Source organism: Ailuropoda melanoleuca, chromosome 5 (assembly GCF_002007445.2).
Source record: "Ailuropoda melanoleuca isolate Jingjing chromosome 5, ASM200744v2, whole genome shotgun sequence".
NCBI lineage: Eukaryota > Metazoa > Chordata > Mammalia > Carnivora > Ursidae > Ailuropoda > Ailuropoda melanoleuca.
In genome coordinates this window covers 104,645,940-104,671,639 of record NC_048222.1, presented here as the reverse complement: position 1 = coordinate 104,671,639, position 25,700 = coordinate 104,645,940, and the positions used below count along the sequence as shown (strand labels likewise).

General features: G+C 39.2%; 1 protein-coding gene and 1 pseudogene across 2 annotated transcripts in view; one reads left to right on the top strand and one right to left on the bottom strand.

Annotated features, from left to right (window-relative positions):
* Positions 1–25,700, bottom strand: part of SH3D19 (SH3 domain containing 19) — a 168,148-nt gene that overhangs the window by 67,872 nt on the left and 74,576 nt on the right. For both annotated transcript variants that reach the window (XM_034661530.1, XM_034661531.1), the window contains exon 2: positions 16,147–16,186. In XM_034661530.1, the coding sequence (XP_034517421.1) occupies positions 16,147–16,186 (40 nt within the window). The remainder of the gene's footprint in view (positions 1–16,146; positions 16,187–25,700) is intronic.
* LOC117802417 lies at positions 5,749–6,002 on the top strand (annotated as a pseudogene).

The window sequence follows — 25,700 nt, the reverse complement described above, 5'->3', positions numbered from 1 at the left end:
GTAGGTCCCACCTATCTAGGTGGCAAACATCCTTCCTATTTTATTAATGAAGTGGCAGGGAGAAGAAAGCCTTTCCAAACACCTGAAGCTGGTGTCATAAAGTTACACACTTCGCTTCCAGACCGATACTCTGCTTAAACTGGGGCCACAATTTCCCTAGGAGACATATACAGCTGTTCTGGGCTGAGGTGAACCCAGTCAGACGATATCTGGGATTCTCTGTGGAAGCTGGAGGCAAGAGAAGATGGAAACAAAAGAGGAAAGAGAAATGTAGCTGTTGGTGGTAGGCTTAGAATCTAAGACACGCTTCCAAACTCTACTTCAAATACTACCTCATTCCCACAAGCCACAACCCTGACACCAAGGGTCTCAGAAAGAACGGGTGGAATTCCCCTGAAAGGACAGTCAACAACAGCAGCAACCGATCCCCCATCACTGCCACCAGGATGTGGAACAATCCTGGGAAGTAGGGTAGGGTAGCAGAGCTACCAGATGATTTCAGCAGCCTGAGAAGACAACAGTGTGTGAAGATAACCAACACACAAATACAAATCAGAGAGGTTTTCTCTGGCTATTTATTTATTTTTGCAAGTAGCCTCAAAAAGGAATACACTTCTTGAGCTCCTCAGATTTCTAAATGTTTCTAGTCCTCCTGTCAAATCAAGAAACATTAACTCCTCATCTGTTCTGTATCAAACCTGGAGATCCGAAGATGAACATAAGCCTTCTGGTGGGGAGCCAGACTTATATAAACTATAACACAAGATGATTTTTGCACCAGCTAGAGTTATGCTGAAGTAATTAGGAAGGGATCATCAGTGTGTTCATTTTATTCCTGTGATATCAAAATGTCTCAAATAGTAACTTCGATCCTGATTTAAAAGTTTAGCATAAAGATTGTACTTGTATTTCCTTTTAACTCTAACATTTCAAAAGTGTTTGTTTTCAAACTAGGACTTTCTATAGGAACAGTGACCTTCACCTCACTGAAGTAATTCAGCCTCGATCATTTCAACTTATACTACCTGGTGAAGCAGAATAAAAGATGCTCACTTGGCTAATACTGAATTGCTGCAACTTATTTTGTCACAGTAATTTTGTATGTATGTTTTTGGGGGAGGATCTTTTTCAAAATTGTAAAATTCTGTAATAGTTTAAGATTTATGGACATATGTGTTTTAAACACTCTGATCATGTAAACTCTACTTCTCCATATTTTCTTTGTGAGAGATTATAAAAGGTACTAGAAAAGATCTCCTACAGGAATTGGTGGAGCACTGAACTATAAACACCAAATGCCAGCACTGTTCCTCAGAACAACAAAAACACTGTCAAAACCCACACAATTCTTCTCAAGGCAAAGTCATGTCCAAACTGAGGTAAGGTCAAGCAGGCCTATTCACGGGACTTGCCACTTTGACTAGTTCCATATAAAGAAAGAATACTTGGGGTGGTATTTTATAAAGAAGAGAATTTGCTAGTAAAGGAAGACAAATTCAGGAGACAAGAAGACTGCTATCCTTAATAGAGTTTAAGTAAATCAGGATGGGGTGAAATTTCTGTAGACTTATTTTTTAGGGTTCCAATTCCCCAGAGTTAGTATAAACTATCTCAGTGCCTAGCAAAGTGCTTATCACACACAAATATTTGTTAAATATAAGTGAATCCCACTTTCAAGTATGTCATTGTACAGAAACCCCCAATACATCAGTTTGATATCAAATTTGCATTCCTCTAAGACATGACTCTTCCAACATCAGGCCTAACATAAATGCAAGTTGTGGTTTTGCCTGAGGCTTAAGAAGAGCAAATCTATGGGAGATCTGAAGGCTATATTCTCAACAATCACTATTTAAAAGTATAAAAGGTTAAGTATTTCATTTAAATACTGAGATCAAGTCTCTTTTTTATGCAAGTAGAAGGCCAGGGAGAAGAGGGAAAAGGTGAAAGCATCTGTTAGGTTAAGGCTACAAGTAAATTCATGAAGAATGAAGGACTTAGGACCAAGGGTCCCTTGATAGTCATCAGACACAGGGAGTGGACTGCGTAGGAGTTCAGAGGCATGAGGTCTAGTCTCAGCCCTGCCACTACTCACTTGGGAGCATAACTGCATCACTTGACGCAAACTTCCTCATCTCTATTATGACATTATTGGACTGGATGATCTCTTCTACCCACTACACTAAAATTTTTTAATATCAAACTTAAAAAAAAAACTCCAAGATCCCAATTTCAATTCTACTTAGTTAAGAATCAATCACTTAATCCAACTGGAGTGAAGGGAGTTGGACTTGATAACAGATCCATTCTGATAATAACAACAGCTAACCTAACCTCAGCACTGTTTTTTGTTGTTTTTTTAAAGATTTTATTTATTTATTTGACAGAGAAAGACAGCAAGAGAGGGAACACAAGCCAGGGGAGTGGGAGAGGGAGAAGCAGGTCTTCTGCTGAGCAGGGAGCCCAATGAGGGGCCCGCTCCCAGGACCCCGGGATCATGACCTGAGCCGAAGGCAGACACCTAACAACTGAGCCACCCAGGCGCACCAAATGAGCACTGTTCTAATACCTCACATCTTTCAACTCACTTGATTCACACATCCACCCCTAGAAGTAGGTACTTTTATATCCCAAATTTACAGGTTGGAAAAAAGGTTTATGTAATTTAAATGACCAAGGTCTCACAACTTGTGAATGATGAAGCCAAGATCTGATTTGAACTTGGACAGTCTGGCTCCAGAGCCGGAGTTCTTAGCTACTATGCTTCACTATCTCACAAAAAGGTCACCTACAACCAAATGCTGAGGCAAAATCACACAAACATAAAAACACTTATGTAAGTGAGAATTGGGGATTAGTTAGTTACCAAGAAACCCTGAGGACTTGGCCTTCTTTCACCGAGTATCCCATGGCTGGAAGATTTAAATCAGAAGCAACAGTGGAGGAAGGGAGAAGGTGTCTTGAAACATATTAGAAAACGATTTAAGACTTTCATCACTTCTGGGATTTACTCATAATATATAACATGTCAAGGTGTATATGCAAACAAATGTCTGGAAATTCACGGATCTAGATGTATTTTGTGTTGTTTTAGGAGATCCCGTATTAGAGAGTTTTATCCTTTGTTTTTCCTTTTGCTGGTGGAAGAAGACAAAAATGATAGAGACCTCTATTACTCACTAAGGCACAGATAGGGTGTCAGTTTTCATAAGACAAGCAATACATTTCCCTCTTCACACAACATATTATGTGGGATTTGGTGTGTACATAAATACTTTAAAGCACTACTGTGCTCTGTTTTTTAAATATATTCATGGTACCCTAACCTATATGGAAATAAATCCTAAAATCAAGGCTATCATCTGGGATAGTCCTAAAGCCAATGTATGCTAACGAGGTAATTTCTGTTTCTTAGTTACAATATTGTTATTGTTATTTCTTCTAACGGTATTAAATTATCCTGTGAGATTAAAAGAAACTGAACTGCCTTTAAACTCAAATTAAATAAAAGAGGTTTTAACCATGAGGACACAAGTATTTTGGGAATTCCCACAAACAGGAAATAGAGCTGAACTTCACACAACACTAGAAACAAGGCAGTTTCTTGCACAAGCTCTCATTTTTCCTTACTTTCTCTCTTGAGACCACACCATGTCTGCTTTACTCTTCAAATCTCCTGCCACAGTTGGACACTCCCTGCTTGTTCATCAGCATACATGCCAGTATTCATCAGTATGTATGTCCCACCAAGCCCAAATCTAAGTCATTTTCAAGGTCCAGAAATCCTGGCTCTCAGCTGTGTCTTTAGTCTAAAATTTCAGGAGAAACAACTTGATTATCACAGCATATAGGTCAGAAGTCCAACAGCTATGGCCAAATAGGGTGGGGCCATGTGGAAACACGCTCACAGGTGTGTACCCCTCATCTGTGAGGCAGTGCTCAGAGGGGCCGGCGCAGGCTGGATGCACTGTAAACACACTACCTTATCTACACCGCATTATCACCGCATGGTGTCAAGAGCAGATACTGTCCAGGTCAGGGTATCTATGCAGATATCAGTTATGTTGCTGGGTAGAATCCTGCCATGACCAGACGCCCCCCAGTAGAAAGAATCATAGGATCATAATAATGCAACTGCACAGTTACTTAGGACAAAACAGGTCAAACAGATCCATCAGAAAGAAATTCTGGGTTAGAGACGCTTGAAGAGCGCTGATCTTGAAAAGCAGAAAGAAAAATTAAACTCCTATCCAAGTGAGTTTCTTCTGCTTAACTGAGGTCCAAAGCAACTGCACTGGCCAATTTCATGTGTCAGCTAGGCTAGGCTAGAGCCCCCAGTTATTCAAACATTAATTTACGTGCTGTGGTGTAGGTATTGTGGAGATGTGGTTGAAGTTCATAATCAGTTGACTCTAAGTATGGGGAGATTATCCTAGATAATCTGAGTAGGCCTGATTCAGCTGAGTGGCCTTCAGAGCAAAATGCAGCCTTCTCTGAAGAAAAGCTCCTGCTTATGGACAGCAGCTTCAGTCTATGTACCAGCCTACCCTTCGAGATCTACTCTATGGATTTCTGACTTGCCTAGCCAGCCTCCACAATCACACAAGCCAATTATCTGCAACTAATCTCTCAATACACATCTCCTACTGGTTCTGTTTCTTTGCGTAAACCCCAATTGTTATAGCAACTAAATAATCATTGTAATAACCCTAGAAAACAGGTATTATTATTAGACCCATGAAGAGATGAGGAAACTGAAGTACAGAAAAATAAGAAACTGCCCAAGGGACCTAAGCGGGGACGCTGGATTCTAATTCAGGCGAAACCTGTGTGTGAACCCAAACATGTTACCTTCTATTCCACAGCCTTTCTGAACGATTCTACCAGTATGAACAGAGCCTAAACAGCTAAAAAAGTATATTTACAAGTTCATTTTGGAGTACCCTAAAAGAGTCCCCAAACTTGAACACATTCCCAATTTCAAATGCAAGCTCAAGGGATATGAACACTGACGTCTAATGCCTCAAATCCAGGTAACCTGAGTCCGGAATGTCCTTGGATGGGCCTCTGAGAGGCTCTGGGTAAGGGGATCTCCAGAGGCTGCGGATTAGTACAAGACTCCTTTGGAAAGTATTGTTTTGGGCCTAAAATAAAGCTTACAGAAATAGGTCATGGTTAACAAACCTGAGTATCCTAACAGAAAAATGAGTTAAATTGAAAGAAGCAAAATTCTTATTGGTTATTTTCTTCTGATTCATATACAACAATGCAGGGCCAGAGAAGACCTTTAACTCTGGTGAGAATCAACCTTTTTCTGAGCAATTCGGTAGTACATATGAAAAATCTTAAGATGTTTTTTGATCAATTAATTTTGATCTCTTAATTCCACTGCTAGGAACCGATCACAAGGGGTTAAGCAGTGATGGTTCACAAAAATGCAGGCTTAAAAGTCTTACCACAGCATTGTTCATAATAGTAAGAAATTAGTTAGAACCAAAATGTCTCACAAAAGGAAATGCCTACCTGATGGAATACCATTAAAAATCATATCCTAGGAAAATTTTTGTAAACTATTGTTTTGTGACAATAGTATGTACAGTATTATTACATTCGTATACATTTTTTAAAAATATTGCATATGCACAGAAAAAAAGACTGAACCACCAATTTACCAAGTTAGCATTCAGTGGTTGGACTATGAGTAATTTTAATTTTTTTAAAATAAACTTTCTAGCCGCCGCAACCAAGATGGCCGGTAGACTCGCCACCTTCCTCAAGGATGCCTGGGCCAAGGAGCAGTGCTGGTCACGTCCTTCACCATCGGGGGCCTCGCTGTAATTCTGCCCACCCTCAGCCCCTTCACCAAATACGCCACCATGATCAACCAGGCCACGCCCTACAACTATCCAGTGCCCCTCCGAGATGATGGGAACATGCCCGACGTGCCCAGCCGCCCCCAGGACCTCCAGGGCCCAAGCATGGAGTGGCTGAAGAAACTGTGAGCACCCCCAATGACATGGAGGCAGCCCCTCCCCTGTAGCCAATAAAATTCGAAAAGCGAAAATAAATAAAATAAGATAAACTTTCTAAAATAAAAATGTATTACTTTGTAGTACAGTTTTTAATCATAATTTATAAGTTTAGTGAAATGGGAAAATTTCATGATAGATATAATGTTCATTAAAAATAATTTTATGGAACACTGTATTCAAGAGCCTCTATGTTAAAATTATAGTATCTGTTTGAAAAGATACAAACCAAAAAAATATATAACAAAATGTAATAGTGATTAACTACGNAATCATAATTTATAAGTTTAGTGAAATGGGAAAATTTCATGATATAATGTTCATTAAAAATAATTTTATGGAACACTGTATTCAAGAGCCTCTATGTTAAAATTATAGTATCTGTTTGAAAAGATACAAACCAAAAAAATATATAACAAAATGTAATAGTGATTAACTACGAGGTGGAATTATAGATGATTTTTTTCTTTTATATACTTATTTTTTCCCAAATTTTCTGTTATGAACATATTCTGCTTTATAATCAAAACAAATGAATGCAATTTCATTGGGGGGGGGAAAAAGAATGGTGTTAAAGACTGGAATTCACCATATGGAAAAATTCTGAAGAGTACAGTTCAGCTGATAAGGATTTTTTCTCCTTGAACTTCTCAAGAGGGTCTTTAACCAAAGAGAAACTACGGGGCAATAGAGAGGGATAAACTTTAAGTCCTGCTTGTCATCCCTAGCTAGCAACCCTGGATAAGGCACTGTGCCAGGGACAAGATTATCTACAGGAAACCAGTTTACAATGGAGGGCATGTTTGTATTTTAGAAACAATGTTACTCTGAAGCATTCAGACAATCAGATAACCAATACTTTCATTTTTTTTATTTTCTTAATTTCCAAAGGGTACTGATTCTCAACAATCCTCCTTTCCGAAAGGAGAGAGAGAGAGAGAGACATGTGAGCCCTTCTTGGGCATGCCTGCCTTCTTTTGGCTGCATTTCGTTAGAAGTACTGCACAAGGGTGGGCAAGCTCACTCTGCCTCTTCGCAGAGCTCCTCTACAGCTGGAACAAGATTCGAAGTGACAAAAACTTATTACTTGATTTATTATCTAGAGGAGAACGTAAACAAAAGGGAAGCCCCCAACCTTGAAATTTCATTTTCTGGACAAGGCCTGATTTCTGGTTTGAGAAGGGTTTTATGTAGAAGGACAAGAATGAATTTTGATCAACAGCAGTTAACTGTTAATGAGACAGGAGGTGACCNTGGAACAAGATTCGAAGTGACAAAAACTTATTACTTGATTTATTATCTAGAGGAGAACGTAAACAAAAGGGAAGCCCCCAACCTTGAAATTTCATTTTCTGGACAAGGCCTGATTTCTGGTTTGAGAAGGGTTTTATGTAGAAGGACAAGAATGAATTTTGATCAACAGCAGTTAACGGTTAATGAGACAGGAGGTGACCCGGCTACTGAGTGGTTGTTGAGCAACTCTGTGTACACTAAAATTCTACCAGGAATTAACTTACTTAGTACACTTTTGTGGTTTATAGTCCTAATCAATGCTCTTGAAGAATGTGATGTACGCTGTGCCACTAAGGGAAAACATTTCAATTAAAAACTGAAGTCCAGCTATATGAGGATATTTATTAGCTGGGGTAAAACCATAACCTAGGAACAGACTGAGATCCACAAGGACGTAGACGAAGTTCATTCAACTAAAGGCCATTTATAATAGATGTTGTAGAACTATGTAAATAACGCCTTCTAAATTACACTGCAGAAAAACAAAGAACGAATATAAAATACAACTAACCCAAGGGAAAGAGAGAAATGAATTAGGATGAAAAATTTAAGGGCTGGGCATTTCATACGCTCCTTGGAGTGCTGAGAAACGGGTGGCCACACATGCCCATTCTGAGAAAAAGTAATGAACACAGGACCAGCAGCTGTTCCAAAGTTAACTGCCTGCTGATAGTTTAATTTGAAACCACCTCAGAGAAGCCCCCGCACTAAGTACTATGGCAGTGGTAGGCCAGCTGATAAAACTTCTCAATTACCCAACTGATAAACCACATAAATGCTTCATTTTCATGCTCATCACACTGGGGGCAAAGGCTAACGTCACATTTCTTAAAACCACAACAACATAATAAATATAAATTCTCTGTAGAATGATATAAAATGTTAATAACCCTTTCAACATTTCTCATTGCAAAAGGACTTTCCCCCCCACAAAACCTGCATATGCTTTGATTTTTCACCTCGTTTATAGCATTACAGATGCTACAGCAAAAGTAAAGCTTCTCTTATAGCTTAGAAAACATAATGCCACAAAGTAATTACACACAAGCTATAGTTTATAGACGTACAGGAATTAAAACATACGGGCAGGGAAATGCTACAGAATTATAGTAGTTAAGCTAAGCCCAGCAGAGCATGACATTTTAACAAACATTTCAGAAAGAAGAACATCAAAAACAAATCTTTTGCTTCTAATCTATTTAAGCCATAATGTGATGATGGTAAAGTGTCAAATAAAATCTTCAGCATCTTTGTAGGACCAACAACACGGTACCAATGCAGAGAACCAACACTCTTTCAAATTCTTAGTAACAAAGGGGTTGCTGATTTTTTTTTTAAAGATTTTGTTTATTTATTTGACAGAGATAGAGACAGCCAGCGAGAGAGGGAACACAAGCAGGGGGAGTGGGAGAGGAAGAAGCAGGCTCACAGCAGAGGAGCCTGATGTGGGGCTCGATCCCACAACGCCGGATCACGCCCTGAGCCAAAGGCAGACGCCCAACTGCTGTGCCACCCAGGTGCCCCAGGGGTTGCTGATTTTTAACATCATCAATTATGAATTCTGCGTGTACTGACCTGTGTGCTACAAATACACTGCATGGTGAGTTTGAGTCCCTCCTTGTGTGGGGTGACATTTCCAGCCATATCATGTGGAAATGAGCCCTACTGAACCTGGAGTGACACCAAACCATCACGAAGCAATCTGATATTAGGGAAGAAAACAGAAATGTAGGGTATGTAACATTTCAAAACTTAAGATAATTATGAATAAGAGTTCCACAGAAACTTGAAGAAAAAAATCTACCTTAGGGCACCTGGGTGGCTCAGTCAGTTAAGCATCTGCCTTCAGCTCAGGTCATGATCCCAGGGTCCTGGGATCCCGGCTCAGTGGGGAGTCTGCTTCTCCCTGCCCCTCCCCCCTACTCTCTCTCAAATAAATAAATAAAATCTTTAAAAAAAAGATGTTTATTACAACAGCACTTCTGCTACGCTATTGATAACCCAAATGCTATCAATAAAGGACTGGTTAAATAATATAATTACATCAGAAAATTCTATGTAGGAGTTTAAAAAAATAACGAAGTGGAAAGTGACATGGTAGAACTTCCTAAAATATAAGCAAAAAGGGTAAGTTTGCATATATATATTCATATATATACACATGAATATATATACACACATATATACTATACACAGACACCCCGGTTTATTCTAAATAAAATTTGAATATATATTACACATACATGCATAGAAAGCAGACTAGGATAGACATTGAACCACTAGACTCTTTTTTTAAAAAATATTTATTTGAGAGAGAGAGTGCGCGCACATGCATAGTGGGGGGAGGTTTGGAATCCCACACGGAACTCAATCCCATGACCTTGAGATCATGACCTGCACCTAAATCAAGAGCCAGATGCTCCACCAAACTGTACCACCCAGGTGCCCCTGAACCACTAGACTCTTAATAATAGTTGCCTATGGAATAAAGGCAGATACCACATTTCTGTACTACTAAAAAATGTTTTCATGTATTACTTCTAGAACTCTTAAGTAACAAAATTAGATTAAAAATCCACAAAGCAGGGGCGCCTGGGTGGCACAGCGGTTAAGCGTCTGCCTTCACCTCAGGGCTTGATTCCGGCGTTATGGGATCGAGCCCCACATCAGGCTCTTCCGCTACGAGCCTGCTTCTTCCTCTCCCACTCCCCCCTGCTTGTGTTCCCTCTCTCGCTGGCTGTCTCTATCTCTGTCGAATAAATAAATAAAATCTTAAAAAAAAAATCCACAAAGTAATAAATAAGGCTTCAAGTAAAGGAGCTATAGGAGGATACCTGGGTGGCTCAGTTGGTTAAGCATCTGCCTTCAGCTCAGGTCATGATCCTGGGGTCCTGGGATCAAACCCCGAATCGGGATCCTTGCTTAGCAGGGAGCCTGCTTCTCCCTTTCTCTCCCTCTCCCTCTGCCCCTCCCCACTGCTCGTTTAAGTTCGCACATAGTTAAATTTACCAATCTTCTTTGTGGTATTTGTTGAACCTTGTTTAAGAATTCATTCCCTACCCCAAAGTCATAAAGATATTCTCATACATTTCTTCAAAATGTTTCAGTTTCAATTTTGGACTTCTACATATTAAGATTGTACCTTGTATGATAAAACAAATTTCATCTGATCTTCTAAAAATATGGATTGTCAGTTGCTGCTAGACCATTTGCGGACATGTCCACCCCGCCCCCTCACCCCCAATCTGAATGCTGCCTCTAGAAAGGCGTGTATCCACCTATGTCTGTTGTGGACTCTCTTCTGTCTCCTTGGCCTGTTCTTCTGTTTGCTGACAAAACACTGTCTTAATTACTTGCAGGGGTCCACCTCCCTCTCTGAACTTCAAAAGTGCCTTGGTTATTCTTGGTGTTCCTTATAAATTTCAGTCATTTTGTTGAGTTCCAACATTTTTTTTGTGATTTTTCCTGAAATTTCGTTGAATTTTATTAATAGGTTGCAAAAGGGATTGTAACAGGTGGTTTTCAGAAGGCTTTAGGAAGACAAAGATTCAAGTGATAATTTTTGAGAAGTAGATTTAGGGTTCTTGTTTCAATACTTTTTTTTTTTCTTTTTTGGCTGCTGTAAATTATTTCCCTGTGGTAGGTAAAACATTTAAGACAAAGTAGCTGGTTTTAAAGCCCCCATACGTCATTGGGATCTACTATTCAGAGCTGGTAGGGTGGCAAAAAGAGCTCCTAATTCTCCATTCCTGGCACTGAGAGCCACAGGGCTTAACTTTTTTTATTATCTTTAGCTCCTACTTCCCTCTCAATTAGTTTCCCAAACTGTCATTTCATAGCACATTTTTCTAGATGTTATTAACAGCTGTGTCTGGGAAAGGAAGTTACAATTTAAAAAAAAATTTTAAATCCTGTATAGTAAATCTCTCACTTGGAGTTTTATAATGCACTTTAGTGTATCAAAGACTCTTAGTGGAATCCCAGCAAAGAAATATGTCTAATTTTGTTTTAACTCACCATTTCACAGACTTTTTTGCATGTGAGTACTTACTTCTTGTATACTGATTAACATCCTACCTAAGAATGTTCCATGGGACATCAATTTGGTAAATGGTGTATTTAAACTAACAAGGCAAAGACAAGAATTCAGTATTTTTTGACTTCAAAAGAGCTCAATCAGCAATGAGCAAATTTTTAAATGCCAACATCAAAATAAACTAATCAAAATGCACCCAGCAAACCTCTTAGACGCTTAAGCAATATTTTTTAGCCTGAGGTCTTAGTGTTGACCTATACCTGATAAAACTCCTCCTCTAACTTGACGAGAGTTATGCTTTCCTTCTTTAGGCATGAAATGAAAAGCACACATCCCAGATTTATTCGCTTCTCACTGGGAAAGCTATAGGAGCTTCTGGCCTTGTAAAAATACAAACAAAAGAAATGCATCTGTCTCATCCTTGCTGGGCGTTCAGCCCATCATTCTTGCTGCCAAGTGAGTGGCCTGAGGAGAACCAACAAAAATACCAAAATTAAGTGACTTTTGTTTATCTCCTCTTCTTTCCGTTCGGTGGATGCAGCAAGTATTAATCAGCCTGACGCACTGTAGGCCTGGCGAGGTATCCCCACTCGGCTGAGAATGGCACCGGGAGAACAGGTCACTGCCAATCTCAGCAGACATCCTGCCCAGAAAACAATGGCCTTTCCTGCAAAAACATTTCTCCTTTCTTATTAGGGCATTACTCCTTGCTATAGTTAAACAGTCAATAACAGCTACAGGCTAGCTTTTGAGAGTCAGATCCCTCCCAATTTGAAAAGAAGAACACTGGCATTTCCTTTCTCTCTTTGAACTGTAACTGGCATTTATTCAACATTTAGTTATTAAGTGCTTATCATGGACCAGGCACTATACTTAGTGCTAAGGCTACCAAGACTAGTAGCACAGTCCTTGAGAATCTGATGATATAAAATAGAGGTCAAAGATAAAATACTTTCCAAATAACTTCAAGAGTACCACAAGAATTGCCCGAAGCACAACGATGGAGACCGGGAGCCTGCCTTTACAGTAAACAGGTTCTGTGAGATTGGGAGTATCCAGACTACGGGGGCTCTATGCTCCATCCTGCTGGAGACATTTTCTTGTTTTCTATGGTACCCCAAGCCCAGATGAGGGCCTCTCCACAAACACCTATTAGGTGCTGAATGAGCAAGGGACTGGAACCATCTAGAATAGTAATTTAGCAATGTGTGAATCTTTTTATTCCCAGCACTAGCTTATCTAGCTTTTCCTTGGCAATGCTCCGTAACAGAGTAACCCATTCCATCTTTGACCAGCTATGTTAGGCAATCGTTCCTCACACTGCGCAGAAACACAACCCCTCAACTTCCGCCCACGGATACACATTCCGCCCTCTGGGACTCAACGGAACACAGAACAGTTGCTTCCACTGCTACTTTTTATCTTGCAATTTCAGGTCTATAGAGGGAACAGCACAATTAACACCCATATGCTTTTCATCTATTCACCAATTATTAATATTTTCCCCTACTTGCGGCTTTACCTCTTGCTTTTTTTTCCCTCAGGAATCATTTGAGGATTATTTAGCAAACATAAGACTGCATCACCTCCGGGCGCCTGGGTGGCTCAGCAGTTAAGTGTCTGCCTTTGGCTCAGGTCATGATCCCAGAGTCCTGGGATCAGCCCCGAGTCAGGCTCCCTGCTCAGCGGGAAGGCTGCTTCTCCCTCTCCCACTCCCCCTGCCTGTGTTCCCTCTTTTGCTGTGTCTCTGTCCAATAAATAAAATCTTTAAAAAAAAAAAAAAAGACTGCATCACCTCTATTACTTTTGTGTGTGTCTCCTAAGAGTAAGAATATTTTCACACATAACAGCATTTATTTCTATTACATACCTAAGAAAAGTTTTATTAATAATATATTATCTAAAATAAAATTCATATTTAAATTTTCTTAATTATCCCCAAAGTACCTTTTTTAAAAATCTGGATTTTAAAATTCCAGATTAAAGAAAAATTCAGTCTCTTTTACTCTAGAATTTTTTTAAGCCTTTTTGTATTTTTATTACATTATCTGTTTTTGCCGGGACTAGTACTACATAAGTGATACCTGTATGTACTGCTAATGCACTATGTGGAGACACCTGCTGTCAGGATATCTCACTAGTGATGATATATAAGTTGACCACCTGATTAAGAATGAGATCCCCAGATCTATTCACTGAAAAGTTACATTTCCCCCTTTGTAATTAAAAATATTTTAAGGCAGTGTGAATATTTGTCCAACAACTTTTTGTAGCCACTTGATGATCCTTACCTGAATCAACTATTATACTAAGAATTATAAAATGATGATTTTCTGATTCTATGAGCTCTTCTGCATGGATTTTTAAAACTCCCATGTGTTAGAATCCATTATCATTTGAAAATTTTTTTGATACTCAAATTGTCCCAGATTTGGCCAGTAGGAGGTTCCTGAAACTACCTCCTAGGCCTTTTTGATACGACCCATCAGTTGAACATTTCCCATCTTTCTGTCACAGCATGAGTCCAGGTCCACGTGTACCTTCCCCTCCCCAGAGCTGCAATTAGCCATTCCTGCAAGGATCCCTGGTTTCTGGTGGTGGAGACTAGCCTTTAGGGGGAACAAGTTTGCTAGTGCCTTCTACATACCAGCCTTCAGGGCCTCAAAGCTAGTTACTTCTGTCCCATATACCTCCCCAAACTTCCACACCTAGGCTAAATTCACCAAACCCTTTATATTAAGTCTTCCTGTGATTTAACTTTGATTTCCACCCTACTTTTCTCTTTCATATTCCCTGCCCCAACTCAGCTGCTGTCTTCTATTCCAGTGGCTCCCAACCTGGCTATACATCGGAATCACTGAGGGACTTCTTTACTGTACAGATTCCCAGGACCCACTCACCCTATACTTACTGAATAAGAATCTCTGGAGTGGAGCATGGGACTCTGTTTTTGATTTTGTTAAGTTCCTCAAGAGATATCAATATAGGCAGTCCACTGCATACTTCAATTTTTCAAGGCCTTGTAGATCCAAAATTGGATACAATATCAAAAAGTATGGTCTAGAGCTATTACTTTTCTTTTATTGGACATTCTATTTCTTTTAGTATAATTAAACTGACGCTGACATTTTGGGGGGAGGTGGAGGCAAAGACATAAAATTTTTGATTTATGACAAATTTACAAAGAACTAAATCCTCAAGACTTTTTCAAACATACTGTTAAGTTACAACTCCCTTACCTCCTTATGTTCCATTGGTCTTTCAGACCTAAGTGTAAGGATTTACATTTGTTCCAATTAAACCTTATATTGCCTGATTTATCAAACCTTCAGTGTCTTATGGATACTGATTTTATCATACAAAGTGTTTTTTTACCATTCCAACTTTATGCCATTCACAGTTAAAGTCTTGTCTATTACACTGCCTTTTTTTCTATTATTATTTTTAAGTATTAAAAAATCAGCCTTGGGGCGCCTGGGTGGCACAGCGGTTAGGCGTCTGCCTTCGGCTCAGGGCGTGATCCCAGCATTGTGGGATCGAGCCCCACGTCAGGCTCCTCTGCTATGAGCCTGCTTCTTCCTCCCTCTCCCCCTGCTTGTGTTCCCTCTCTCGCTGGCTGTCTCCATCTCTGTCGAATAAATAATAAAATCTTTAAAAAAAAAATCAGTCTTACGGACTTTTCCGATTGTGGTGATGGTTACGTAACTATATTTGTCAACACTCACAGAAACATACACCAAGAGTGAATTTTAATGTATGTGAATTACACCTGGAAAAAAAAATCAGCCTTACATTCCAAATATTCCACTGTATTTTTTTCCCAGATTAGGCCTCACCGACTTATTTTGATTGACAAATGGAGTTTTCATAGACTTTGTATTTTTATTCATTTGAGGTCAATGTATTCTGGGTTTGATACCTTGAAAAAGCATCAGGGTTTGGTTTTCCAACCCAGTGAATGCATTATTACCATTTTATCAGTTCCCACAACACAAAATACAAAGTAAAAGTGGTGGACTGTGAAATAAGGTGAAAATAATATTAAAGGAATTATGATCCCTCACAGAACTAGCTAAAAAAAAAATTGAACACAGGCCTATCATTCTTGCATAGGAGTAGAAGTCAGATTATTTTCCACCTGTAAGTTTGACAAGGATTTTAAAAAATATTCTTCAGTGCTGGTGAAGGTCCAGTAAAATACATGCTCAGACAGTGTGAGTGAGGGGCTTAAGTGAAACAGCCTTCCTGGCCTTTGAATCTATTTAACAAGAACTTAAAGAATCCGACTGGAATACATATATACTGAGAAAAACTAGAACAATTACATCAAACTTTGGCAGTAACCAGCCATCTCTAGCTAATGGAAGACAGGCTGTTTTGCTTTGTTTTTTAATGCTTTATATTAAAAAAATATTTAAAATATTTCTACAGTGAGCCCATGTTACTTTTATAATTAGGAAAAAAGAAAAACATATTTATAAAAATATCGGTCAAAGAAAGGGGAAGAAAATAAACCACCAAAGGAAGGAAATAGGGATTTTCTTTGTTTTGGTAAAGATTTAGGGGTCACTGATAGGAATTCTCAAGAAAGACATGTCTTTTAGGTAGTCAATAATTTCATAAAGAATTTTTGTTCAGAAAATGAACAGTATTTCCCTTGTGAAGCTTTTCTGAATGCCACAGAAGATTCAAATATACAGCAACTCTATAAGGGATACTTGCACTGCCTCCAAATATTTTCCAAATGAGAAGTGTTATACAGAATTATTAAAAACCATAAACTCATACCTTGAAGAACGATGCTCTGGTTTATTTCGTTCGTTGCGATCTGTAAAGAAAGGAGACAGCTACATGTCAAAATACTCTTCAGAAGCCCTGGAAAAGAACTTCTTAAATACCAGCTGCCATACCATAGATTTCACAAAGGACTGTTCAAAGGTTGCTGTGTCTTCCCCTGTATGAGGCTCTTCATCAGAGTTGAAAGGATTTGTCTGACAGAAGAGGTACAAAGGATTCAAAAAGATAGACCAGCACTGAAAGTTTTTACGGTTTGTTACAATCATCTACTTGGAAAGTGTATCATTACACACATTATTTCATTTTCAAAGATCTTTGCTGTTTTAAACACTATGCTAAAACCCAAACAAATTTAGCTAAGGAAAGAAGTAAGGAAACTGAAAAGCCACAGATTACTCAGCTCAAAAAAATCATTCCATGAATCATGGCTGGCAAAAGCTTCCAACAGGATAGGGAGGGGGGAAAAATGAGCAGTCAGCTACAGCAACATCTGCAAACACCCTAAGACCCATACAGCCTCATCCTTAACTCTCTATTGCCCAGAATTTTTCAGAAGTTGGATTTCAACGTTTCACTGATAATTAGGTCTAATGTGCTACACAGAGGGAGGTGGTTCTTGACCAGGAGCAATTTTACTCCCTCTTCCCCAGGGGACACTTGACAATGCCTGGAGACATTTTTGATTGTCACAACTGGGGAAGAAGGAGCTACTGGTATCTAGTAGCTAGAGAGACCAGTGATGCTGTTAAAAGTCCTACAATGCAGCCTACAACGAAGAATTATGTCACTCAAAACATCAATACTGCTGACGTTGAGAAACTCTGCCATAGGGTAAGAGACAGGGCATGGCTGCTTAAAGTTTTCACATGTGCCTCTTTGGAGGCTGCTGTAAAATGCTGTTATCAACCTGAAGACTATTATATAATAAGCGAAAGAACTACAAAATCCACAGGTTGTCTTTTTTTTCTACTCCAAATATTTTTTTCAGTACATGCTTAAGAATAAAAAAGTGAAAAGGTCTCAGCGTTACGGAAAAACTAACAACAGAAAGCAATGTGTAAGCCACAATAAAATCCTATGCAATGACTTTTTAAAAATACTATGCAGTGTTTAAATAAAATACAGTTTTCTAAAGTATCTTCTGCATTAATACTAATAATACAGAATTTAATGGCAAAACAAAGATTGGCCAGGAATTCTTTTTTTTTTTTTTTTGCCCTTAATTTTATTGCTCATGGAGCAGCATAAAGATACTAAAAACATACTATAAAACTTCTGGGGAGAATTATGGAAGAAAAGGCATAGGATTTACACAGTTTAAGTATTTATTATCAGTTCTTTTTGAATAGATTCATAATGAAAAATAAATGTTTTCTGAAACCAAGGAGTTAGTACACAGGAAGTATGTTTTCTGAAAGACGAAAAAGGAGGAAGATTCATAATAAAACATGTTTGTTTAGATACACTGCTCTCCGAAATGCACAATGTTAATATGCTTCTGGTTCCTGTTTCTCCCCACAGTGACCTAGTATTACTGCCCCTTTTCAAGCTTTTGTTTTAATTTAACTTTGTTTTACACTCCCTCAAATAAAAACATCATGGTTTCTCACTTGTGGAGCACTAAAAGTTTAAAGTCATAGCAAGACAGCGCCCATTTTTATCACTTTTTTCTAACGTTCCTCTTCAGCTTTAGGCTGCTAGTTTTGTTAACGAAAAGAAAATATCTCAAAACAAGGCTGGAAACTGGATGCAGATCAGCTATCCTCATATAACAAAGCAACAACTCTTACCTGTGGCTAAAGATGAGCTAAAAATCTGCCCGGGATACCATCTGATGTGGCTGGGATCCTAGTTTCGTAGAGTTTACTTAGGCATGTAATAGCGAATTCCCCCACAAATCTCCCTAGTGGTACAACACACAGGAGGAGGGGAGAAACAGAGTCACAATGCATGTAAACAAGACTCAGCATCTGAGGGCTTCCCTCCGGGGCCTGTTCTGATTGGCAGATGTGCTATGACCAGTCTGCACAGCTGGAATGTGTCCACTCAGGAAGCGAATGGCTCATAGCTCTCTCTCATTCTTGGTTAAAACAGAAAATTCTACAGTCATTTCATACTTTGTGCTCTAAGAAGATATAAATGCCTCCCCACAGTACTTCTCTATCGAACTAGTTGATAATCTGTTGGAAGACATTTTAAACATTCCCTCCCAAATTCCCTCAGTGTTATATACAAATATATATGTATATATATATGCAAATATACATACACAGTGATTGTAACTTTGCAACACTCTAAGACCCATATATTTGATAATTTGAGGANTCCTATGCAAATATACATACACAGTGATTGTAACTTTGCAACACTCTAAGACCCATATATTTGATAATTTGAGGAGAAGGGTAAATTATCCGTTACTCGCGATATCCCCCATATCCAGGCTCTTGACAATGGAAANAGAAGGGTAAATTATCCGTTACTCGCGATATCCCCCATATCCAGGCTCTTGACAATGGAAAACAAATTAAAACACATATTCTTGTCTTAATATTTTTTTCTCAAAGTGTAAAAACAACGGGGTTTCACATTTTGCCATAAGCTATCTTTTAGCTTGAATACATACATACGTAGTACGACGTGTCTGCTGTGTACGTGTGTGTCTGTCTACACTAATTTTTCTATACTTATTTTAAGCAAAGTAATTTTCATGACAGCCAAGACGATTGTGCAACTGTGAAGAAATAACACGAGTCGGGATGTAGAATTTCTGGCAAATTAATAAATGGTTATTATTTTGATCCAAAATCCAAGACTGAACAAAACAAAGCACGGAGGGCAGATTTGGGATCTGGATCTTGCCAACAATAATAAAACATTTGGAGAGAACTCCCTTAAGAAAAATGAGAACAGATCCACAGCAAATATGAAAATTTCATCTTGACTATATATAGTGCTTTAAGCATATGGATTTTATTTCAAATCAAACACTCTTTGGCATATACCCCCCAATTTTTTTCAGAGCTTCTAATTTTTAAATAATTCGGAGAGAATGTACTTGCAAAGGCTTCCTGAACTTTTACATACTTAGGAATCATACGAATAACCTACAAGACCAAAATCACACCATTTGTATGAAAAAAAGTTATTAAAAGATAAGAATGCTCTAACTCTAAAATTTCATTACCAAATAGTGCATTAGCCACAACAAATGGGCAGCAACTCCAGGGGCGCCCACCATGCAGTGCATGATGGTGTCAGTCACTCAAAGATCAGCAGGACACTCTCAGTGTGAAGGTCAGCATGGCTGGAGAGCTATGTAAACGTCTGCTGGTTCTGTAGGTGTATGGCTCTCTCTCTCTCTCTCTCTCTCTCACACACACACACACACACAGAGAGAGAGAGAGAGAGAGAAAGAGAGAGAGAGAGAGAAAGGCAGGAGAAAGAAAAAGAAAACATGCTTGCATTCCTGTTCCTACTCATCTGTGTGTCCTGGTTAATAAAGCCAAGTGAGGAAATGGAAGAATACCCCACAAACAGAACAAAAGCAGAACATGAGGCAGAACTGGTGCCAAGGGTGCTGTTGGCATGTGAGCGTAAATGTTACTGGGAGATGTAAAGGAGGAAATGGGGGAACCCAGGACACATCAAGGGGACTGAGATCAGGAGAGTCAGAGGAAGCTATCATGGGTTGGTGACTCTGTAGGAGAACTCCAGTTTACCACAAATTTCCTGCCATGATGACTTCTGGTTCTCAGTAATCTGGACATACATGAATCCAATGTTTATGTATTTAGGTGATATTCCATTGAGGCAGAAATGGGCCCCTGTTCTGGCAGGGACAGCTTTTCAGGAATAACTAGTCTACTGATGTGTAACCATTCAGGGTGATTCTGAATCTAATAATACGACAAACACTTTGAAACGAAGATGACAAAAATGCAAATGTCATCCTTTGCTTTGATTAAAACTATGAAGAATGGCCAACTTAGAACTTATTAGAATCCATGGTAAGACATTCAGGCTTTGAAGATTTGGCTTTGATCACTTAACTGGACAGAAAATCAAACCACATTGGGTAGGGAACTGAGACTACTAACTCAAGTCGGCAGTGAAAAGCCCTAAATCATTCTTTGAAATTAGTGGGAAGACTCAAGTCTACATGAATGAATACACACAGACATACTCACAATAGAGTAGGAAGTGGTATAATGGAATTTGCCTTGTACCTCATACTGGAATATTAAAATGAGATATTATCTTTAAAATTAGTATCACCTATGAAGCGATTCTGTACCATACTTCTAAGCATTACCATCAAATTCCAGCTTGGGAGTACATAGTATATGTTACTTTTTAAAAATGGATCAATCCTACATAAATGCGTTGTGCCATTCGGTATTTTTTTAAAAGATTTTATTTATTTATTTGATGGAGAGAGCAAGAGAGCACAAGCAGGGGGAATAGTAGAGGGAAACGGAGAAGCAGGCTCCCTGTGGGGCTCAATCCCAGGACCCTGGGATCATGACCTGAGCTGAAGGCAGACACCTAATGACTGACTGGGGATGGGGGGTTGAGGAGGAAACTCATGGATCATGAATCTTACTTTGGTGACTCTTGGAACGATTGGGAAAGTAGTTCCACTCAAATAGCTCATGGATGGAACTGTACCTATATGAGATCAGAAAAGCTTTCTTAAAGTCTTTAAATGGTTCTTTTATTTAGGCAAAGAAAACTGCAAATATATGTCTACTTGAAAAGAAGCTAGGGTTCATTCTACAAAATTACTGACACTAATACTTACTCACCTCCTCCTCTTAGTTCATTTCACCACCCTTGCTCAGCTATGTCTCCAAATCGACTTTCAGTCATTTTTGAGACTCCCACAGTAAACAGTATGTTGCTCTTTCATCTTTTTTTTTTAAAGATTTTATTTCTTTATTTATTTGAGAGACAGAGAGAGAGCTCGAGTATGAGCACAAGCCCACTGAGCAGACAGCCCAAAATGGGGCTCTATCTATCACAACCCTGCAATCATGACCTGAGCGAAACCAAGAGTTGGATGGCTAACCAACTGAGCCACCCAGGCACCCAAGTATATTGCTCTTTCAAATGGTAGGTTTTCAATAAATATACATTTGCTGTTGCTGAACTTAAGAAAGTTACTACATCACCAAGAAATTAAAGACAGTATCTGTGAGTTACCACATCAGAAGGCATATTACAGAGTTTGTGACTGCTACCCATGCTTCTGTGGGTAAGTGGAAAAATTTAGTCTATAGCACTGTCAATATTGACACCTGTTATTAATTCTAAAAAGTCTAAACTCATTAAAGTGCAGCACCCTAATCACACAGGGAGGGAGAAACTAGAGAGGGAGGAGGTGTTTTCAAAAAGGAAATTATGCTTCAACAAAGCAGATTGTCTTTGGAATCTGTTCTCTCCTTCCCATGCCTACTGTCTTTACCTGTATTTTATGTTCTGATCAGCATTTGTCAGGATTGTTGCGTCTTGACTGGATTTTCTGGTTCTAGTCTCTCTCTTTTTTTAAAGATTTTATTTATTTATTTGACAGAGATAGAGACAGCCAGCGAGAGAGGGAACACAAGCAGGGGGAGTGGGAGAGAAAGAAGCAGGCTCATAGCGGAGGAGCCTGATGTGGGGCTCGATCCCACAACGCTGGGATCACGCCCTGAGCCGAAGGCAGACGCTTAACCGCTGTGCCACTCAGGCGCCCCTGGTTCTAGTCTCTTATCCTCCAAAGCAGCCATCCTGCCGGCCAGCCAAATCTGTGCCTCAGAAAAATTACAAATCACCTCATGCTTAGAGTCTAAGAGGACTACATGAGCTAATGACATGACATCCTCAGCACTTTGCCTGTGCAAAGTAAGCAGTCAATAGATGTCAGCTGCCATCTTGTTAAAAGGCCATCTATTTACTAGTGGTTTGTGACTGGTCCTGCCCTGTGGTGATGGCCCAAGTTACTTAGTCTCTCCAAACCTAGGTTTTCTCATCTACACAGTAGGAAAGGATGCTATCCTGACAGAGCTTTTTTGAGGATAAATGAATTAAAGGGTATAAAGAACTTAGCTTAGTACCTGGAACATAAATTCTGTGACCCTGTTCTGACTACTCTTAACTATCTTTAGTGCCTGGCTCAAAAACCACCTTCTTCATGAAACTGTCCCTGACTCCTCTTTCTTTTCAGCAACCTTGTATTCAGTTTCCTCTTGTTGCTGCAACAAATTACCACAAACTCAGTGGCTTAAAACAACAAAAACTGACTCTTCTAGTTCTAGTGGCCAGCAGTCAAAACAGGTCTCATTAGGTTAAAAGTCAAACTGTCTGCAGGGCTACATTCCTTCTGGGGGCTCAGAGTGAAATCTGTTTCTCCTTGTCTTTTCTAACTTCTGAGGTCACCTGCATTCCTTGGGTTGTGGCCCCTTCCTCCAACAATATGTCTTTCTCTCTCACTCTGCCTCTTCTGCCTCCCTTTTCCACTTAATGGACCTTTAGGATTATACTGGGCCCACCAGGATCATCCAAAATTACCTGTTTATATCAAGGTCAGTTGATTAGCAACCCTAATTCCTCTTTCCATGCAATGTAACATCTTCAGAGGCTCCAGGGTTTAAGACATGGACATCTTTGAGGGGCAACATTATTCTGTCTACCACATCCTATCTGAATTCTCATACTATCTGTATCACTCATTGGCCACTTAACATACATGCCTTATTACTTAAGATTTCAGGCATGTGTCTATCCCCTTCTCTAATCAGTGTGTCTGATGAAGACAGGACTCTTTTTTTCTTTTTAAGCGAGCTCTATGCCCAGTGAGGGGGGGGCACTTGAACTCATGACCCCAAGATCAAGAGTAGCATGCTCTACCAACTGAGCCAGCCAGGCAACCCAGCAGGACTTTAACTTAAACTCTGCTTTATAGTCAGCCCTCTGTAAATGTTTGTTGATAATGGTAATGTCCAATGCCCTTTCTGCCCTCTCATTTAGGCTACAGCTCGTTCAGTGACATCTCTACTGGTGAAAAATGTATCTTCCTAAGAATGCCCATACATTCTTTTTTACTTTTTATAAACACAGTAGTGATTCAAGAGTCACCTCTGCCCTTAATGACCCACATTTGCTCTACTCTTGTCTCAAAGTAGCTCTCACCAAACCAAACCATACATAGGAGAAAAAACTACAGCACCTTTGAACTCGAAGAAGAATCCCTGTTTGGCAGAGACTGCTACTTTTAAAATGATTTTTCTTGAAAATGGTTCAACTGAATCGCTTTGATTATTGAGTTCAACTCTCCATTGAACCAGGCTTTTTAAGTTAGTAGTTACAAAGAGATGAAAAATCAGAGCCACCATCTACACTGCCCCTCTTCACCCCAAGGTGCATTTGGTAGAAACCTTAGGAAGATGGACATTTTACCAGTGCCACTCAGGTCCTGGGAGCAAGGTGATGAGGCAGGAGAAATGGAAGCAGGCTGAGGAACAGGGTGCCATCAACTCTCCTTGCTGTTTCCATCTCAGGCTCCCTAATGATTCTCTTAATAATTACTCTTAGACCTTTCTTTGGTACAAAATCACATGTTTTCAGCAAGTGAAACTTGTGATTCAAAGAGGAACAAAAAGACCTTTTAGTTAAATTTGAATCTCTATTCCCCCAACTACCAAATTAAAAATATTAGACCCATATTCAAAACATGAGGTCAATCCTAAGGGTTTTTCTAAAGGAGTCATAAATTTTACCTAGAATAAGATATGCTACAAGAAAGGTAACCTGAGAAAGCGACCCAATATCAGGCATTTCTTTCAGTGTTTCCCAAATTATAATAACCTCTTGGATAGTCACAACACATATTAGTATCTTAAAGGCTCTGAGAAATCTTGCAACTAAAAAAAAATTTTGTTTAACTTTGTTTAACACAGCATTTCCCAAACTAATTTGAGGATAAAACATTTCTTACAAAATCATATTTGGTATGTGGTAGCCTGGCACACAGTGTGATCTTCTCATCACCATCCACTCCCCTGGAAAACCAAAGTCCCTTACACTGAGCTTGGTATGTGTAGCTCCGTGGCCAGACCCATGCCGGATAAGCAGGTGGTCTGTCTCTACTGAACTCAACTCCTATCGGTATGGGCCAGGCACAGGATCCAAACGCAAAGGAGAGTAGCGTTTCCAATCCTATCAGGTCAAGCCCTGATCTTTTTTTTTTTTTTTAAGATTTTATTTATTTATTTGACAGAGATAGAGATAGCCAGCAAGAGAGGGAACACAAGCAGGGGGAGTGGGAGAGGAAGAAGCAGGCTCATAGCAGAGGAGCCTGATGTGGGGCTCGATCCCACAACTCCGGGATCACGCCCTGAGCCGAAGGCAGACGCTTAACCGCTGTGCCACCCAGGCGCCCCAAGCCCTGATCTTTTAAGATTATATTAAATGTCTTTTCTATATTCACCTCACTTATTTATCTTTGGTTTTGCCATTGTTTAGGTTAATTTGTGCATCACAGAATTACGTGTTCCACAGAGATGAGTGCACTTTTAGTGGCTCCAGGTATCTACTACTGGGTCATACCCCTAATGGGAAATCGATAAATATTTCAGTGTGACAACCCAGACAGAGGTTAAGTGCAAGCAGTCTAGGTCAGACAGCTTTGTTTTGAGCTCTTGCTTCGCCATTTATTACCTGAATGGCCTTGTTAGCAAGATATTTACACACTATAAGCTCAGTATCCACATCTGTAAAGGAGGATAACAATAATACCCGTATCTCATCAAGTTGAATAAGGAGCAGGGAGTAAACGAAGAAATACATATAAAGGACATAGTATGATTGCTGACTAGGATAAATGCTCAGTAAATGTTTACTATTACGATGATAATACCAGGGAAACAGAATACTCATAGAGTTCACAATCTGTGAGTACATGATCCAAAAAGGTTAATTATTCTTTGTCCAGTATGGATTTTTTGATTCTGTGGAATTTTTTGTCTCTCGCTTATTACTGGTCAAGAGGGCAGGACTGTACTAATAATTAATTTCCAAACCTCCTCTTAACCAATCATCCAGCCTCTTACCCTTTTGAACCAAGGCCCAATATAAAAAAATTAATAAATCTGGATTTTCACTTTTCTTCATTTTCCCACTGCAGCCTCTGACAGACGTGATAAATAAGGTCTAAGTAAGCAGGAGAAAGAGAACTCAAAGGCAGACAGAGGCAGTCCCTTCAGGATGAAAACTATGCCAAGCACGAATCACCACCCCTCCCATTCCTTGAAGTCTTTCCCCATCCTTAGTTCATCCTGCAGGTATTAAGCCCTCGCATTCATTTTCTGAGACCCAAGAACTTTAAAATAAATTTCCTCAGGAGGATTAATGAGTGATATAAAAAAAAACTAAATAGATAAAATATTTCTATTTATAATATATTTATATTTATTTATTATAATATATATTTATATTTATAATATATGTTATAAATATATGTATTTATAAAATTACTGAAATCTGCTTCTATATCTTAGGATAAT